This window comes from Oncorhynchus gorbuscha, unplaced genomic scaffold, assembly GCF_021184085.1.
Source record: "Oncorhynchus gorbuscha isolate QuinsamMale2020 ecotype Even-year unplaced genomic scaffold, OgorEven_v1.0 Un_scaffold_480, whole genome shotgun sequence".
Taxonomy (NCBI): domain Eukaryota; kingdom Metazoa; phylum Chordata; class Actinopteri; order Salmoniformes; family Salmonidae; genus Oncorhynchus; species Oncorhynchus gorbuscha.
In genome coordinates, this window is record NW_025745312.1 from 408,693 (window position 1) to 427,234 (window position 18,542).

The following is an 18,542-nucleotide window of genomic DNA, read 5'->3' on the forward strand; positions in this document are numbered from 1 at the left end:
GCTCTCTAGAGGAGGAGGAGCTGACAAACAGAGCTCGCTCAGAGCTCTAGAGGAGGAGGAGCTGACAAACAGAGCTCTAGAGGAGGAGGATCGCTGACAAACAGAGCTCTCCTCTCCTAGAGGAGGAGGAGCTCCAGAGCTCTAGAGCTCTCTCAGAGCTCTAGAGGAGGAGGAGCTCCAGAGCTCTCTGACAAACAGAGCTCTAGAGGAGGAGGAGCTGACCTCCAGAGCTGACAAACAGAGCTCTCTCTCAAACAGAGCTCTCTGACTCCAGAGCTCTAGAGGAGGAGGAGCTGACAAACAGAGCTCTCTGACTCCATCTCTCTCTCTCTCAAGCTACCTTATCAAAGAACAATTTCTGAAGCAGTAATTTTACTAGGATTGTCAGGTATTGGTCAGAGTAGAGGGGGAGGACTGACAAACAGAGCCAATACCTGACTGACAGTCCTAGTAAAATTACTGCTTGAGAAATTCCTCTTTGAGAGTGAGAGCTGACAAACAGAGTGACAAACAGAGTGAGGGTCAGTTAACTAGTCAGTGATGTCACCAGGCAGGCCAAACCTCCATCCCACCACAACAGGGTGTCATGTCAGGTGGTCTATCCAAACAGCTCTTACAATAAAAGGGCACAGTTATAATTTTAGAGGAGGAGGACAACCCAGCATTATTCCATCCTCCGCTCTAGAGGAGGAGTGTGAAAATATATAAGAAAATACAATAAAGTCACATTTTTGACTGCGCTGGGCCTTTAACCACCTTTTTTAAAAATCAGGTAAGTCGAGCCTAAATCATAGGGGTTTAGTTACTACTGTAGTCCATCACACACTATGGTGCCTGTTGCCGGTCCTGCAGGGGTCTGTTGTGGTCCAGACAATGAGCTGGAAATGGAAGAGGTGAGCTGGGCTGACCCCTGGTGTGATGACAAGCTTCCAGCACTGCGAGGTGGAGAAATGTCTGGCAGGGGAGCAGAGTGGAACACACAGAGCTCTAGCTTCCAGCACTCTAGAGGAGGAGGAGTTCACCTCTGAGTGGGATTCTGAGGAGGAGCTGACAAACAGAGCTCTAGAGGAGAGCTCTAGAGGAGGAGGAGCTGACAAACAGAGCTCTGACAAACAGAGCTCTAGAGGAGGAGGAGCTGACAAACAGAGCTCTAGAGGAGGAGGAGCTGACAAACAGAGCTCTAGAGGAGGAGGAGCTGACAAACAGAGCTCTAGAGGAGGAGGAGCTGACAAACAGAGCTCTAGAGGAGGAGGAGCTGACAAACAGAGCTCTAGAGGAGGAGGAGCTGACAAACAGAGCTCAAACAGAGGAGGAGGAGGAGCTGACAAACAGAGCTCTAGAGGAGGAGGAGCTGACAAACAGAGCTCTAGAGGAGGAGGAGCTGACAAACAGAGCTCTAGAGGAGGAGGAGCTGACAAACAGAGCTCTAGAGGAGGAGGAGCTGACAAACAGAGCTCTAGAGGAGGAGGAGCTGACAAACAGAGCTCTAGAGGAGGAGGAGCTGACAAACAGAGCTCTAGAGGAGGAGGAGCTGACAAACAGAGCTCTAGAGGAGGAGGAGCTGACAAACAGAGCTCTAGAGGAGGAGGAGCTGACAAACAGAGCTCTAGAGGAGGAGGAGCTGACAAACAGAGCTCTAGAGGAGGAGGAGCTGACAAACAGAGCTCTAGAGGAGGAGGAGCTGACAAACAGAGCTCTAGAGGAGGAGGAGCTGACAAACAGAGCTCTAGGAGGAGGAGAGAGCTGACAAACAGAGCTCTAGAGGAGGAGGAGCTGACAAACAGAGCTCTAGAGAGGAGGAGGAGCTGACAAACAGAGCTCTAGAGGAGGAGGAGCTGACAAACAGAGCTCTAGAGGAGGAGGAGCTGACAAACAGAGCTCTAGAGGAGGAGGAGCTGACAAACAGAGCTCTAGAGGAGGAGGAGCTGACAAACAGAGCTCTAGAGGAGGAGGAGCTGACAAACAGAGCTCTAGAGGAGGAGGAGCTGACAAACAGAGCTCTAGAGGAGGAGGAGCTGACAAACAGAGCTCTAGAGGAGGAGGAGCTGACAAACAGAGCTCTAGAGGAGGAGGAGCTGACAAACAGAGCTCTAGAGGAGGAGGAGCTGACAAACAGAGCTCTAGAGGAGGAGGAGCTGACAAACAGAGCTCTAGAGGAGGAGGAGCTGACAAACAGAGCTCTAGAGGAGGAGGAGCTGACAAACAGAGCTCTAGAGGAGGAGGAGCTGACAAACAGAGCTCTAGAGGAGGAGGAGCTGACAAACAGAGCTCTAGAGGAGGAGGAGCTGACAAACAGAGCTCTAGAGGAGGAGGAGCTGACAAACAGAGCTCTAGAGGAGGAGGAGCTGACAAACAGAGCTCTAGAGGAGGAGGAGCTGACAAACAGAGCTAGAGGAGGAGGAGCTGAAAAACAGAGCTCTAGAGATGGAGTAGCTGACAAACAGAGCTAGAGGAGGAGGAGCTGAAAAACAGAGCTCTAGAGATGGAGGAGGAGCTGAAAAACAGAGCTCTGGAGGAGGAGGAGCTGACAAACAGAGCTCTAGAGATGGAGGAGGAGCTGACAAACAGAGCTCTAGAGATGGAGGAGGAGCTGACAAACAGAGCTCTAGAGGAGGAGGGGCTGACAAACAGAGCTCTAGAGGAGGAGGGGCTGACAAACAGAGCTCTAGAGGAGGAGGGGCTGACAAACAGAGCTCTAGAGGAGGAGGGGCTGACAAACAGAGCTCTAGAGGAGGAGGAGCTGGCAAACAGAGCTCTAGAGGAGGAGGAGCTGGCAAACAGAGCTCTAGAGATGGAGGAGGAGCTGACAAACAGAGCTCTAGAGATGGAGGAGGAGCTGACAAACAGAGCTCTAGAGATGGAGGAGGAGCTGACAAACAGAGCTCTAGAGATGGAGGAGGAGCTGACAAACAGAGCTCTAGAGGAGGAGGAGGAGCTGAAAAACAGAGCTCTAGAGATGGAGTAGCTGACAAACAGAGCTAGAGGAGGAGGAGCTGAAAAACAGAGCTCTAGAGATGGAGGAGGAGCTGAAAAACAGCTCTAGAGGTGGAGTAGCTGAAAAACAGAGCTCTGGAGGAGGAGGAGCTGACAGAGCTCTGGAGGAGGAGGAGCTGACAAACAGAGCTCTAGAGGAGGAGGAGCTGACAAACAGAGCTCTGGAGGAGGAGCTGACAAACAGAGCTCTGGAGGAGGAGCTGACAAACAGCGCTCTAGAGGAGGAGGAGCTGACAAACAGAGCTCCAGAGATGGAGGAGGAGCTGAAAACAGAGCTCTAGAGATGGAGGAGGAGCTGAAAAACAGAGCTCTAGAGATGGAGGAGGAGCTGAGAAACAGCTCTAGAAATGGAGGAGCTGAAAAACTGCTCTAGAGATGGAAGAGGAGGAGCTGAAAAACAGAGCTTCATGTTGGTGTTGAAAAACAGAGCTCTAGAGAAGGAGGATGAGGAGGATCTGAAAAACAGCTCTAGAGATGGATGAGCTGAAAACAGAGCTCTAGAGATGGAGGAGGAGTTGAAAAATAGAGCTCTAGAGATGGAGGAGGAGCTGAAAAACAGCTTTAGAGATGGAGGAGGAGCTGAAAAACAGCTTTAGAGATGGAGGAGGAGCTGAAAAACAGCTTTAGAGATGGAGGAGGAGCTGAAAAACAGCTTTAGAGATGGAGGAGGAGCTGAAAAACAGCAATAGAGATGGAGGAGGAGCTGAAAAACAGAGCTCTAAAAAGAAGAGCAGGAGGAAGCCCAGTATCTAACACTAACTGTTAGGAAATTGAAAGGTCCTCTTATTTTTCTGTCTGTCTCTGCCTGGGGGTTTGGCCCTTATACTCCACCTCCACGCTCTTCAGTCTCCCCCGCTGTCTCTGCCCGGGGGTTTGGCTCATATACTCCACCTCCACGCTCTTCAGTCTCCCCCGCTGTCTCTGCCCGGGGGTTTGGCTCATATACTCCACCTCCCTGCTCTTCAGTCTCCCCCGCGGTCTCTGCCCGGGGGTTTGGCTCATATACTCCACCTCCCTGCTCTTCAGTCTCCCCCGCGGTCTCTGCCCGGGGGTTTGGCTCATATACTCCACCTCCCTGCTCTTCAGTCTCCCCCGCTGTCTCTGCCCGGGGGTTTGGCTCATATACTCCACCTCCCTGCTCCTCAGCTCCCTGCTCCTCTGGGTGACCAGATGAGAGGAGAGTCTGTCAGATATGTTCTTCTGATGAGCCCTGTTCACTTCACTGCTGTATAAACTACCTCCTCTCTCTCTATCCGTCTCTCTCTCCGACTGACTCGCTCAGTCTATTTTTCTCTCTGCTCGATCTGTCTCTGATTCTCTCTCGCTCTCCCTCCCTACCTCTTTCCTCCTACTCTGCCAACCTTCTTATCTCTCTGTGTGAAGGGTGTGTATGTTCTGAGAAGGCAGAAGGCCCAGGCAGTAGCAATGTGATGTAGGCTGTCTGCTCTCTAACTCTCCTTTCTCTCTCTCTCTCTCTGCTTCTCCTCTCTCGCTCTGCTTCTCCTCTCTGGCTCTCGCTCTGCTTCTCCTCTCTGGCTCTCGCTCTGCTTCTCCTCTCTGGCTCTCGCTCTGCTTCTCCTCTCTGGCTCTCGCTCTGCTTCTCCTCTCTGGCTCTGCTTCTCCTCTCTGGCTCTGCTTCTCCTCTCTCGCTCTGCTTCTCCTCTCTGGCTCTCGCTCTGCTTCTCTGGCTCTCGCTCTGCTTCTCCTCTCTGGCTCTCGCTCTGCTTCTCCTCTCTGGCTCTCGCTCTGCTTCTCCTCTCTGGCTCTCGCTCTGCTTCTCCTCTCTGGCTCTCGCTCTGCTTCTCCTCTCTGGCTCTCGCTCTGCTTCTCCTCTCGCTCTGCTTCTCCTCTCTCGCTCTGCTTCTCCTCTCTGGCTCTGCTTCTCCTCTCTCGCTCTGCTTCTCCTCTCTCGCTCTGCTTCTCCTCTCTCGCTCTGCTTCTCCTCTCTCGCTCTGCTTCTCCTCTCTCGCTCTGCTTCTCCTCTCGCTCTGCTTCTCCTCTCTCTCTCTGCTTCTCCTCTCTCTCTCTGCTTCTCCTCTCTGGCTCTCTCTCTGCTTCTCCTCTCTGGCTCTCTCTCTGCTTCTCCTCTCTCGCTCTGCTCTGCTTCTCTCTCGCTCTCGCTCTCGCTCTGCTTCTCTCTCGCTCTCTCTGCTCTCGCTCTGCTTGCTTCTCTCTCGCTCTCGCTCTGCTTCTTCTCTCTCGCTCTCGCTCTGCTTCTCCTCTCGCTCTCGCTCTGCTTCTCCTCTCGCTCTCGCTCTGCTTCTCCTCTCGCTCTCGCTCTGCTTCTCCTCTCGCTCTCGCTCTGCTTCTCCTCTCGCTCTCGCTCTGCTTCTCCTCTCGCTCTCGCTCTGCTTCTCCTCTCGCTCTCGCTCTGCTTCTCCTCTCGCTCTCGCTCTGCTTCTCCTCTCGCTCTCGCTCTGCTTCTCCTCTCGCTCTCGCTCTGCTTCTCCTCTCGCTCTCGCTCTGCTTCTCCTCTCGCTCTCGCTCTGCTTCTCCTCTCGCTCTCGCTCTGCTCTCTCCTCTCTCCTCTCTGGCTCTCGCTCTGCTTCTCCTCTCTGGCTCTCGCTCTGCTTCTCCTCTCTGGCTCTCGCTCTGCTTCTCCTCTCTGGCTCTCGCTCTGCTTCTCCTCTCTGGCTCTCGCTCTGCTTCTCCTCTCTGGCTCTCGCTCTGCTTCTCCTCTCTGGCTCTGCTTCTCCTCTCTGGCTCTCGCTCTGCTTCTCCTCTCTCGCTCTGCTTCTCCTCTCTGGCTCTCGCTCTCCTTCTCTCCCTCTCCTTCTCTCGCTCTCCTTCTCTCGCTCTCCTTCTCTCGCTCTCCTTCTCTCGCTCTCCTTCTCTCGCTCTCCTTCTCTCGCTCTCCTCTCGCTCTCCTTCTCTCGCTCTCCTTCTCTCGCTCTCCTTCTCTTGCTCTCCTTCTCTCGCTCTCCTCTTGCTCTCGCTCTCTGCCTCCTTTTTTCTCTCTCCCTCTCTCTCTGCCTCATGCTCTCTCTCTCTGACTCTCCTTTTTCCTTCTCTCTCTCTGCCTCTCCTTTTTCTCTCCTTTCTTCTTCTCTTGTTCCCTCTCCATGTCTCTCTCTCTCCTCCAAATGTCATATTATGAAAATATAGTGGGGAGAACAAGTATTTGATACACTGCCGATTTTGCAGGTTTTCTTACTTAAAAAGCATGTAGAGACGGAATCTAAAAAAAAATCCAGAAAATCACATTGTATGATTTTTAAGTAATTAATTAGCATTTTATTGCATGACATAAGTATTTGATCACCTACCAACCAGTAAGAATTCCGGCCCTCACAGACCTGTTAGTTTTTCTTTAAGAAGTCCTCCTGTTCTCCACTCATTACCTGTATTAACTGCACCTGTTTGAACTCGTTACCTGTATAAAAGACACCTGTCCACACACTCAATCAAACAGACTCCAACCTCTCCACAATGGCCAAGACTAGAGAGCTTTGTAAGGACATCAGGGATATAATTGTAGACCTGCACAAGGCTGGGATGGGCTACAGGACAATAGGCAAGCAGCTTGGTGAGAAGGCAACAACTGTTGGCGCAATTATTAGAAAATGGAGAAGGGTTAGAAGAAGTTCAAGATGACGGTCAATCACCCTCGGTCTGGGGCTCCATTCAAGATCTCACCTCGTGGGGCATCAATGTTAATGAGGAAGGTGAGGGATCAGCCCAGAACTACATGGCAGGACCTGGTCAATGACCTGAAGAGAGCTGGGACAACAGTCTCAAAGAAAACCATTAGTAACACACTACGCCGTCATGGATTAAAATCCTGCAGCGCACGCAAGGTCCCCCTGCTCAAGCCAGCGCATGTCCAGGCCCGTCTGAAGTTTGCCAATGACCATCTGGATGATCCAGAGGAGGAATTGGAGGTCATGTGGTCTGATGAGACAAAAATAGGGCTTTTTGGTCTAAACTCCACTCGCCGTGTTTGGAGGAAGAAGAAGGATGAGTACAACCCCAAGAACACCATCCCACCCGTGAAGCATGGAGGTGGAAACATCATTCATGCTTTTCTGCAAAGGGGACAGGACGACTGCACCGTATTGAGGGGAGGATAGATGAGGCCATGTATCACGAGATCTTGGCCAAAAGGGAAAATAAATAAGCATAAATATGGGTTGTATTTACAATGGTGTTTGTTCTTCACTGGTTTCCCTTTTATTGTGGCAACAGATCATAAATCTTGCTGCTGTGATGACACACTGGTATTTCACCCAGTAGATATGGGAGTTTATCAAAATTGGGTTTGTTTTCAAATGCTTTGTAGGTCTGTGTAATCTGAGGGAAATATGTATCTCTCCTCTCCTCTCCTCTCCTCTCCTCTCCTCTCCTCTCCTCTCCTCTCCTCTCCTCTCCTCTCCTCTCCTCTCCTCTCCTCTCCTCTCCTCTCCTCTCCTCTCCTCTCCTCTCCTTGTATATCAGGTACCTGGATCTAGACCTCGTGGTGAGAGATAAAGATGGCAACATCTTGGACCCCGACTCTACCAGCACCGTCTCTCTCTTCAGAGCCCATGAAGCTGCTTCCAAACAGATCGAGGACAGGATCCAAGAGGAGAAGGTAAACTTCAGACATCAATCAACTAATCAATCAATCATATTCAGACATCAATCAAGTAATCAATCAATCAGTTCAGACATCAATCAGTTCAGACATCAATCAAGTAATCAATCAATCAGTTCAGACATCAATCAGTTCAGACATCAATCAGTTCAGACATCAATCAGTTCAGACATCAATCAAGTAATCAATCATATTCATTTATTAACCCCTATTTACATCAGCAGTGATTTTACAGTAACCTGGCCTCGCTCCCAACGAGCAAGCAGAAGATCACGTCAACGATATGCACAGAAAATAAGAAATTAAACATCCCATTTTGCCACATGGTCTCCCCAGTGAGAGGCAGCGATGTGGAATGAGATTCTCTGTGTGAGATGCTGTGTTATTATAGAACATGTTAACACTATTCAGGCCTTTTCCCCTCTCACCTTCTGTACATCATGAACAACTGCCCTCTCTCTCCCTGCCACCTCTCCTCTCTCTCCCTGCCACCTCTCCTCTCTCTCCCTGCCACCTCCTCTCTCTCCCTGCCACCTCCTCTCTCTCCCTGCCACCTCCTCTCTCTCCCTGCCACCTCCTCTCTCTCCCTGCCACCTCCTCTCTCTCCCTGCCACCTCCTCTCTCCCTGCCACCTCCTCTCTCTCCCTGCCACCTCCTCTCTCTCCCTGCCACCTCCTCTCTCTCCCTGCCACCTCCTCTCTCTCCCTGCCACCTCCTCTCTCTCCCTGCCACCTCCTCTCCTCTCTCTCCCTGCCACCTCCTCTCCTCTCTCTCCCTGCCACCTCCTCTCCTCTCTCTCCCTGCCACCTCCTCTCTCTCCCTGCCACCTCCTCTCCTCTCTCTCCCTGCCACCTCCTCTCCTCTCTCTCCCTGCCACCTCTCTCTCTCTCCCTGCCACCTCTCCTCTCTCTCCCTGCCACCTCCCTCTCTCTCCCTGCCACTCCCTCTCTCTCTCCCTGCCACCTCCTCTCTCTCCCTGCCACCTCCTCTCTCTCTCCCTGCCACCTCCTCTCTCTCCCTTCACTTCTCTCTCCCTGCCACCTCCTCTCTCTCCCTGCCACCTCCTCTCTCTCCCTGCCACCTCTCCTCTCTCTCCCTGCCACCTCCTCTCTCTCCCTGCCACCTCTCCTCTCTCTCCCTGCCACTCTCCTCTCTCTCCCTGCCACCTCTCCTCTCTCTCCCTGCCACCTCCCTCTCTCTCCCTCCTCCTCTCTCTCCCTGCCACCTCTCCTCTCTCTCTCCCTGCCACCTCTCCTCTCTCTCCCTGCCACCTCTCCTCTCTCCTCTCTCTCCCCGCCACCTCTCCTCTCTCTCCCTGCCACCTCTCCTCTCTCCTCTCTCTCCCCGCCACCTCTCCTCTCTCTCTCCCCTGCCACCTCTCCTCTCTCTCCCTGCCACCTCTCCTCTCTCTCTCCCCGTCACCTCTCCTCTCTCTCCCTGCCACCTCCTCTCTCTCCCTGCCACCTCCTCTCTCTCCCTGCCACCTCTCCTCTCTCTCCCTGCCACCTCCTCTCTCTCCCTGCCACCTCCTCTCTCTCCCTGCCACCTCCTCTCTCTCCCTGCCACCTCCTCTCTCTCCCTGCCATCTCCTCTCTCTCCCTGCCACCTCTCCTCTCTCTCCCTGCCACCTCTCCTCTCTCTCCCTGCCACCTCTCTCTCTCCCTGCCACCTCTCTCTCTCCCTGCCACCTCTCCTCTCTCTCCCTGCCACCTCTCCTCTCTCTCCCTGCCACCTCTCCTCTCTCTCCCTCTCTCCTCTGGCTCCTCTCTCTCCCCGCCTCCTCTCCTCTCTCTCCCTGCCTTCTCTCTCTCTCTCCTCTCTCTCCCCGCCACTCTCTCCTCTCTCTCCCTGCCACCTCTCCTCTCTCTCCCTCCTCCCTCTCTCCTCTCTCTCTCTCCTCCTCCACCTCTCCTCTCTCTCCCTGCCACCTCTCTCTCTCTCTCCCCGCCACCTCCTCTCTCTCTCTGCCACCTCTCCTCTCTCTCTCTCCCCGCCACCTCTCCTCTCTCTCCCTGCCACCTCTCTCTCTCCCTGCCACCTCTCTCTCTCTCCCCTCTCTCCTCTCTCTCCCCGCCACCTCTCCTCTCTCTCCCTCCCACCTCTCCTCTCTCTCCCCGCCACCTCTCCTCTCTCTCCCGCCACCTCTCTCTCTCTCCCCGCCCCTCTCTCTCTCTCCCCGCCACCTCTCCTCTCTCCCCTGCCACCTCTCCTCTCTGTCCCTGCCCTCTCCTCTCTGTCCCTGCCTCTCTCTCTCTCTCCCTGCCACCTCTCCTCTCTCTCCCTGCCCCTCTCTCTCTCCCTGCCCTCTCTCTCTCTCCCTGCCCTCTCTTCTCTCTCCCTGCCACCTCTCCTCTCTCTCCCTGCCACTCTCTCCTCTCTCTCCCTGCCACCTCTCCTCTCTCTCTCCCTGCCACCTCTCCTCTCTCTCCCTGCCACCTCTCCTCTCTCCTCCCCTGCTCCTCTCTCTCTCCCTGCCACCTCTCCTCTCCTCCCTGCCCTCCTCTCTCTCTCCCGCCACCTCTCCTCTCTCTCCCCGCCTCTCTCCCTCTCTCTCTCCCCGCCACCCTCTCTCTCTCTCGCCACCTCTCCTCTCTCTCTCCCGCCCCTCCTCTCTCTCTCCCGCCACCTCTCCTCTCTCTCCCGCCACCTCTCCTCTCTCTCCCTGCTCCTCTCTCCTCTCTCTCCCCCCCACCTCGCCTCTCTCTCCCGCCACCTCTCCTCTCTCTCTCCCGCCACCTCTCTCTCTCTCTCCCCGCCACCTCTCCTCTCTCTCCCCGCCACCTCTCCTCTCTCCTCCCCGCCACCTCTCCTCTCTCTCCCTGCCACCTCTCTCTCTCTCCCTGCCTACCTCTCCTCTCTCCTGCCACCTCTCCTCTCTCTCCCTACCACCTCTCTCTCTGCCGCCTCTCTCCTCTCTCCTCCCCGCCACCTCTCTCTCTCTCCCTGCCTCCTCTCCTCTCTCTCCCTGCCTCTCTCCTCTCTCCCTGCCACCTCTCTCTCTCTCTCCCTACCACCTCTCTCTCCCCCTCTCCTCTCTCTCCCTGCCACCTCTCCTCTCTCTCCCCCCACCTCTCTCTCTCTCTCCCTACCACCTCTCCTCTCTCTCCCTACCACCTCTCTCTCTCTCCCTACCACCTCTCCTCTCTCTCCCTACCACCTCTCCTCTCTCTCTCTCCCTGCCTACTCTCTCTCTCTCCCTACCACCTCTCCTCTCTCTCCCTACCACCTCTCCTCTCTCTCCCTGCCAACTCTCCTCTCTCTCCCTGCCACCTCCCTCTCCTCCCTGCCACCTCTCCTTTCTCTCCCTGCCACCTCTCCTCTCTCTCCCTGCCACCTCTCTCTCTCTCTCCCCTGCCCACCTCTCCTCTCTCTCTCTCCCGTCACTCCTCCTCTCTCCCTGCCACCTCTCTCTCTCTCTCCCCCGCCACCTATCCTCTCTCTCTCCCTCCCACCTCTCCTCTCTCTCCCTGCCACCTCTCCTCTCTCTCCCTGCCCTCTCCTCTCTCTCCCCGCCACCTCTCCTCTCTCTCCCCGCCACCTCTCCTCTCTCTCTCCCCGCCACCTCTCCTCTCTCTCCCGCCACCTCTCCTCTCTCCCCGCCACCTCTCCTCTCTTAGCCACCTCTCCTCTCTCCCCGCCACCTCTCCTCTCTCTCCCTGCCCTCTCCTCTCTGTCCCTGCCCTCTCCTCTCTGTCCCTGCCCTCTCCTCTCTGTCCCTGCCACCTCTCCTCTCTCTCCCTGCCACCTCTCCTCTCTCTCCCTGCCCTCTCTTCTCTCTCCCTGCCCTCTCTTCTCTCTCCCTGCCCTCTCCTCTCTCCCTCCCTCTCTCTCTCTCTCCCTGCCACCTCTCCTCTCTCTCCCTGCCACCTCTCCTCTCTCTCCCTGCCACCTCTCCTCTCTCTCCCTGCCACCTCTCCTCTCTCTCCCGCCACCTCTCCTCTCTCCTCCCCGCCACCTCTCCTCTCTCTCCCCGTCCTCTCTCTCCCCGCCACCTCTCCTCTCTCTCTCCCCGCCATCTCTCCTCTCTCTCCCCGCCATCTCTCCTCTCTCTCTCCCCGCCCCCTCTCCTCTCTCTCTCCCCGCCACCTCTCCTCTCTCTCCCTGCCCTCTCCTCTCTCTCCTCGCCACCTCTCCTCTCTCTCCTGAGGGACTCAGCCCTCTCTCTCCCTGCCATTTCTCCTCTCTCTCCCCCCACCTCGCCTCTCTCTCCTGCCACCTCTCCTCTCTCTCCCCGCCACCTCTCCTCTCTCTCCCTGCCACCTCTCCTCTCTTCTCCCCGCCACCTCTCCCTCTCCTCCCCGCCACCTCTCCTCTCTCCTCCCCGCCACCTCTCCTCTCTCCTCCCCGCCACCTCTCCTCTCTCCTCCCCGCCATCTCTCCTCTCTCCTCCCCGCCACCTCTCCTCTCTCTCCCTGCCACCTCTCCTCTCTCTCCCTGCCACCTCTCCTCTCTCCCTGCCACCTCTCCTCTCTCTCTCCCTACCATCTCTCTCTCTGCCTACTCTCCTCTCTCCTCCCCGCCACCTCTCCTCTCTCTCCCTGCCACCTCTCCTCTCTCTCCCTGCCTACTCTCCTCTCTCCCTGCCACCTCTCCTCTCTCTCTCCCTACCACCTCTCCTCTCTCTCCCTACCACCTCTCCTCTCTCTCCCTACCACCTCTCCTCTCTCTCCCTACCACCTCTCCTCTCTCTCCCTACCACCTCTCCTCTCTCTCTCCCTGCCTACTCTCCTCTCTCTCCCTACCACCTCTCCTCTCTCTCCCTACCACCTCTCCTCTCTCTCCCTGCCAACTCTCCTCTCTCTCCCTGCCACCTCTCCTCTCTCCTCCCTGCCACCTCTCCTTTCTCTCCCTGCCACCTCTCCTCTCTCTCCCTGCCACCTCTCCTCTCTCTCCCTGCCTCCTCTCCTCTCTCTCCCTGCCACCTCTCCTCTCTCTCCCTACCACCTCTCCTCTCTCTCCCTACCACCTCTCCTCTCTCTCCCTGCCAACTCTCCTCTCTCTCCCTGCCACCTCTCCTCTCTCCTCCCCGCCACCTCTCCTTTCTCTCCCTGCCACCTCTCCTCTCTTTCCCTGCCTACTCTCCTCTCTCTCCCTGCCTACTCTCCTCTCTCTCCCTGCCACCTCTCCTCTCTCTCCCTGCCACCTCTCCTCTCTCTCCCTGCCACCTCTCCTCTCTCTCCCTGCCACCTCTCCTCTCTCTCCCCGCCACCTCTCCTCTCTCTCCCATCTCTCTCTCTCTCCCTGCCACCTCTCCTCTCTCTCCCTGCCACCTCTCCTCTCTCTCCCTGCCACCTCTCCTCTCTGTCCCTGCCACCTCTCCTCTCTCTCCCTGCCACCTCTCCTCTCTGTCCCTGCCCTCTCCTCTCTGTCCCTGCCCTCTCCTCTCTCTCCCTGCCCTCTCCTCTCTCTCCCTGCCACCTCTCCTCTCTCTCCCTGCCACCTCTCCTCTCTGTCCCTGCCACCTCTCCTCTCTCTCCCTGCCACCTCTCCTCTCTGTCCCTGCCCTCTCCTCTCTGTCCCTGCCCTCTCCTCTCTCTCCCTGCCCTCTCCTCTCTCTCCCTGCCCTCTCCTCTCTCTCCCTGCCCTCTCCTCTCTCTCCCTGCCCTCTCCTCTCTCTCCCTGCCCTCTCCTCTCTCTCCCCGCCCTCTCTCCTCCCCGCCACCTCTCCTCTCTCTCCCTACCACCTCTCCTCTCTCTCCCTGCCACCTCTCCTCTCTCTCCCCGCCATCTCTCTCTCTCTCTCCCGCCATCTCTCCTCTCTCTCTCCCTGCCACCTCTCCTCTCTCTCCCCGCCACCTCTCCTCTCTCTCCCCGCCACCTCTTCTCTCTCTCCCTCGCCACCTCTCCTCTCTCTCCCTGCCCTCTCCTCTCTCCCCCCACCTCGCCTCTCTCTCCCGCCACCTCTCCTCTCTCTCCCCGCCACCTCTCCTCTCTCCTCCCCGCCACCTCTCCTCTCTCTCCCCGCCACCTCTCCTCTCTCCTCCCTGCCACCTCTCCTCTCTCTCCCTGCCACCTCCTCTCTCTCCCCGCCATCTCTCTCCTCTCTCTCCCCGCCACCTCTCCTCTCTCTCCCCGCCACCTCTCTCTCTCTCCCCGCCACCTCTCCTCTCTCTCCCCGCCACCTCTCTCTCTCGCCCTGCCCTCTCTCTCTCTCTCGCCACCTCTCCTCACTCTCCCTGCCTACTCTCCTCTCTCTCCCTGCCTACTCTCCTCTCTCTCTCCCCCCACCTCGCCTCTCTCTCCCGCCACCTCTCTCTCTCTCCCCGCCACCTCTCCTCTCTCCCCCGCCACCTCTCCTCTCTCTCCCTGCCACCTCCTCTCTCTCCCTGCCACCTCTCCTCTCTCTCCCTGCCACCTCTCCTCTCTCTCCCTGCCACCTCTCCTCTCTCTCCCTGCCACCTCTCCTCTCTCTCCCTGCCACCTCTCCTCTCTCTCCCTGCCACCTCTCCTCTCTCTCCCTGCCACCTCTCCTCTCTCTCCCTGCCACCTCTCCTCTCTCTCCCTGCCACCTCTCCTCTCTCTCCCTGCCACCTCTCCTCTCTCCTCCCCGCCACCTCTCCTCTCTCTCCCTGCCACCTCTCCTCTCTCTCCCCGCCATCTCTCCTCTCTCTCTCCCCGCCATCTCTCCTCTCTCTCCCCGCCACCTCTCCTCTCTCTCCCCGCCACCTCTCCTCTCTCTCCCCGCCACCTCTCCTCTCTCCCTCCCTCTCCTCACTCTCCCTGCCTACTCTCCTCTCTCTCCCTGCCTACTCTCCTCTCTCTCTCCCCCCACCTCGCCTCTCTCTCCCCGCCACCTCTCCTCTCTCTCCCCGCCACCTCTCCTCTCTCCTCCCCGCCACCTCTCCTCTCTCCTCCCTGCCACTCTCCTCTCTCTCCCTGCCACCTCTCCTCTCTCTCCCTGCCACCTCTCCTCTCTCTCCCTGCCACCTCTCTCTCTCTCCCTGCCACCTCTCCTCTCTCTCCCTGCCACCTCTCCTCTCTCTCCCTGCCACCTCCTCTCTCTCCCTGCCACCTCTCCTCTCTCTCCCTGCCACCTCTCCTCTCTCTCCCTGCCACCTCTCCTCTCTCTCCCTGCCACCTCTCCTCTCTCTCCCTGCCACCTCTCCTCTCTCTCCCTGCCACCTCTCCTCTCTCTCCCTGCCACCTCTCCTCTCTCTCCCTGCCACCTCTTCTCTCTCCCTGCCACCTCTCCTCTCTCTCTCTCTCCCCGCCACCTCTCCTCTCTCCTCTCTCTGCCCGCCACCTCTCCTCTCTCCTCTCTCTCCCCGCCACCTCCCCTCTCTCCTCTCTCTCCCCGCCACCTCCCTCTCTCCTCTCTCTCCCCGCCACCTCCCCCCTCTCTCTCCCGCCACCTCCCTCTCTCCTCTCTCTCCCCGCCACCTCCCCTCTCTCCTCTCTCTCCCTGCCACCTCCCCTCTCTCCTCTCTCTCCCCGCCACCTCCCCTCTCTCTCTCTCTCCCTGCCACCTCCCCTCTCTCCTCTCTCTCCCTGCCACCTCCCCTCTCTCCTCTCTCCCTGCCACCTCTCCTCTCTCTCCCTGCCACCTCTCCTCTCTCTCCCTGCCACCTCTCATCTCTCCTCCCCGCCACCTCCCCTCTCTCCTCTCTCTCCCCGCCACCTCCCTCTCTCTCTCTCTCTCCCTGCCACCTCCCCTCTCTCTCTCTCCCTGCCACCTCTCCTCTCTCTCCCTGCCACCTCTCCCCTCTCCCTGCCTACTCTCCTCTCTCTCCCTGCCACCTCTCCTCTCTCTCTCCCTGCCACCTCTCCTCTCTCTCTCCCTGCCACCTCTCCTCTCTCTCCCCGTCACCTCTCCTCTCTCTCCCCGCCATCTCTCCTCTCTCTCCCCGTTACCTCTCCTCTCTCTCTCCCTGCCTGAATCTACATCCTAAATTGCACCCTATTCCCTATATAATTCACTACTTTTGACGAGGGCCCTATAGGGATTATGATGCCATTTGGGACTCAGCCTAATGAAGTGACTCTAAATTGGTTAAGTGCCCTTCTGTAGCTCAGTTGGTAGAGCATGGCGCTTGTAACGCCAGGGTAGTGGATTCGATCCCCGGGACCACCCATACGTAGAATGTATGCACACATGACTGTAAGTCGCTTTGGATAAAAGCGTCTGCTAAATGGCATATATATTAGCTATGAGTTGTATTCTTGTGAGACCTTTCCATCTCTGCCTTTGTGTACACATGGAGTGATATTACATTGTCTCAGGTCACCACCATGAATGTTCATACCTTCTTCAGATGTTTACACATACACATACAGTACCAGTCATTCAGGGATTTTCTTAGTTTAAATAATCATTTTCTACATTGTAAAATAATAGTGAAGACATCTACTATGGAATAACACAGTAACCAAAAAAGTGTCAAACAAATCCAAATGATATTTTAGTTTCTTCAAAGTAGCCACCTTTTGCCTTGACAGCTTTGCACACTCTTGGCATTCTCTCAACCAGCTCCTCCTGGAATTATTTTCCAACAGTCTTGAAGGAGTAGTAACCCAGGCACCGTCCAGTCTGACTGATGGGGAATTAACAGTCCAGTCTAATGAAGATAGGGAATAACAGTCCAGTCTAATGAAGATGGGTCTGACTGATGGGGAATAACAGTCCAGTCTAATGAAGATGGGTCTGACTGATGTGGAATAACAGTCCAGTCTAATGAAGATAGGGAATAACAGTCCAGTCTAATGAAGATGGGTCTGACTGATGGGGAATAACAGTCCAGTCTAATGAAGATGGGTCTGACTGATGGGGAATAACAGTCGTCTGACTGATGGGGAATTAACAGTCCAGTCTAATGAAGATAGGGAATAACAGTCCAGTCTAATGAAGATAGGGAATAACAGTCCAGTCTAATGAAGATGGGGAATAACAGTCCAGTCTAATGAAGATAGGGAATAACAGTCCAGTCTAATGAAGATGGGGATAACAGTCCAGTCTAATGAAGATGGGGGATAACAGTCCAGTCTAATGAAGATGGGTCTGACTGATGGGGAATAACAGTCCAGTCTAATGAAGATAGGGAATAACAGTCCAGTCTAATGAAGATGGGTCTGACTGACGGGGAATTAACAGTCCAGTCTAATGAAGATAGGGAATAACAGTCCAGTCTAATGAAGATAGGGAATAACAGTCCAGTCTAATGAAGATGGGGAATAACAGTCCAGTCTAATGAAGATCGGGAATAACAGTCCAGTCCAATGAAGATGGGGAATAACAGTCCAGTCTAATGAAGATGGGTCTGACTGATGGGGAATAACAGTCCAGTCTAATGAAGATGGGGGATAACAGTCCAGTCTAATGAAGATGGGGAATAACAGTCCAGTCTAATGAAGATAGGGAATAACAGTCCAGTCTAATGAAGATAGGGAATAACAGTCCAGTCTAATGAAGATGGGGAATAACAGTCCAGTCTGACTGATGGGGAATAACAGTCCAGTCTAATGAAGATGGGGAATAACAGTCCAGTCTAATGAAGATGGGGAATAACAGTCCAGTCTAATGAAGATGGGGAATAACAGTCCGGTCTGACTGATGGGGAATAACAGTCCAGTCTAATGAAGATGGGGGATAACAGTCCGGTCTGACTGATGGGGAATAACAGTCCGGTCTAATGAAGATGGGGAATAACAGTCCAGTCTGACTGATGGGGGATAACAGTCCGGTCTAATGAAGATGGGGAATAACAGTCCAGTCTGACTGATGGGGAATAACAGTCCAGTCTAATGAAGATGGGGAATAACAGTGCAGTCTAATGAAGATAGGGAATAACAGTCCGGTCTAATGAAGATGGGGGATAACAGTCCAGTCTAATGAAGATGGGTCTGACTGATGGGGAATAACAGTCCAGTCTAATGAAGATGGGGAATAACAGTCCAGTCTAATGACTGATGGGGAATAACAGTCCAGTCTAATGAAGATGGGGAATAACAGTCCAGTCTAATGACTGATGGGGAATAACAGTCCAGTCTAATGACTGATGGGGAATAACAGTCTAGTCTCTATCCAGTCTAATGAAGATGGGTCTGACTGATGGGGAATAACAGTCCAGTCTAATGACTGATGGGGAATAACAGTCCAGTCTAATGACTGATGGGGAATAACAGTCTAGTCTCTATCCAGTCTAATGAAGATGGGTCTGACTGATGGGGAATAACAGTCCAGTCACTGTGTCCATCCTCAGTGCTGAAAACTAGCTAAGAATCACCTTCAAATGTCTCTCTTGTGTGTGTGATTCTCAACCTTCTTTAACCTTCATAGGCCCGTGGCCCAGATGATATGACTGTCAGGCTAGTGAAGACTACTGGACCCCTGTATTAAATACAACATCTCTGTTCCCTCCTCCTCTCCCTGGGACAGTCTCAGAAACAGAATGTAGATCTGAGCAGGCAGGCCAAGTTCGCCCAGACACCGTCCTTCGCTCTCTTCGTCACCCTGAAGAACGTGGTGTGTAAGATCGGAGAAGATGCAGAGGTCCTCATGTCGCTCTACGACCCTGTCGAGTCAACGTTCATCAGGTATGTAACCTCCTATGACGTCATAGGGTTAAATGTCATCATGTACAGTACATAGAGCTCCTATGACGCCATAGGGTTAAATGTCATCATGTACAGTACATAGAGCTCCTATGACGCCATAGGGTTAAATGTCATCATGTACAGTACATAGAGCTCCTATGACGCCATAGGGTTAAATGTCATCATGTACAGTACATAGAGCTCCTATGACGCCATAGGGTTAAATGTCATCATGTACAGTACATAGAGCTCCTATGACGCCATAGGGTTAAATGTCATCATGTACAGTACATAGAGCTCCTATGACGCCATAGGGTTAAATGTCATCATGTACAGTACATAGAGCTCCTATGACGCCATAGGGTTAAATGTCATCATGTACAGTACATAGAGCTCCTATGACGCCATAGGGTTAAATGTCATCATGTACAGTACATAGAGCTCC

The 18,542-nt window shown here is 54.9% G+C and overlaps 1 protein-coding gene across 1 annotated transcript in view; it reads left to right on the forward strand.

Annotated features, from left to right (window-relative positions):
• Positions 1-18,542, forward strand: part of LOC124018336 (dedicator of cytokinesis protein 1-like) — a 338,789-nt gene that overhangs the window by 47,860 nt on the left and 272,387 nt on the right. The window contains 2 exon segments of the mRNA XM_046333610.1: positions 7,429-7,564; positions 17,940-18,097. Coding sequence (XP_046189566.1) covers positions 7,429-7,564; positions 17,940-18,097 — 294 coding nt within the window.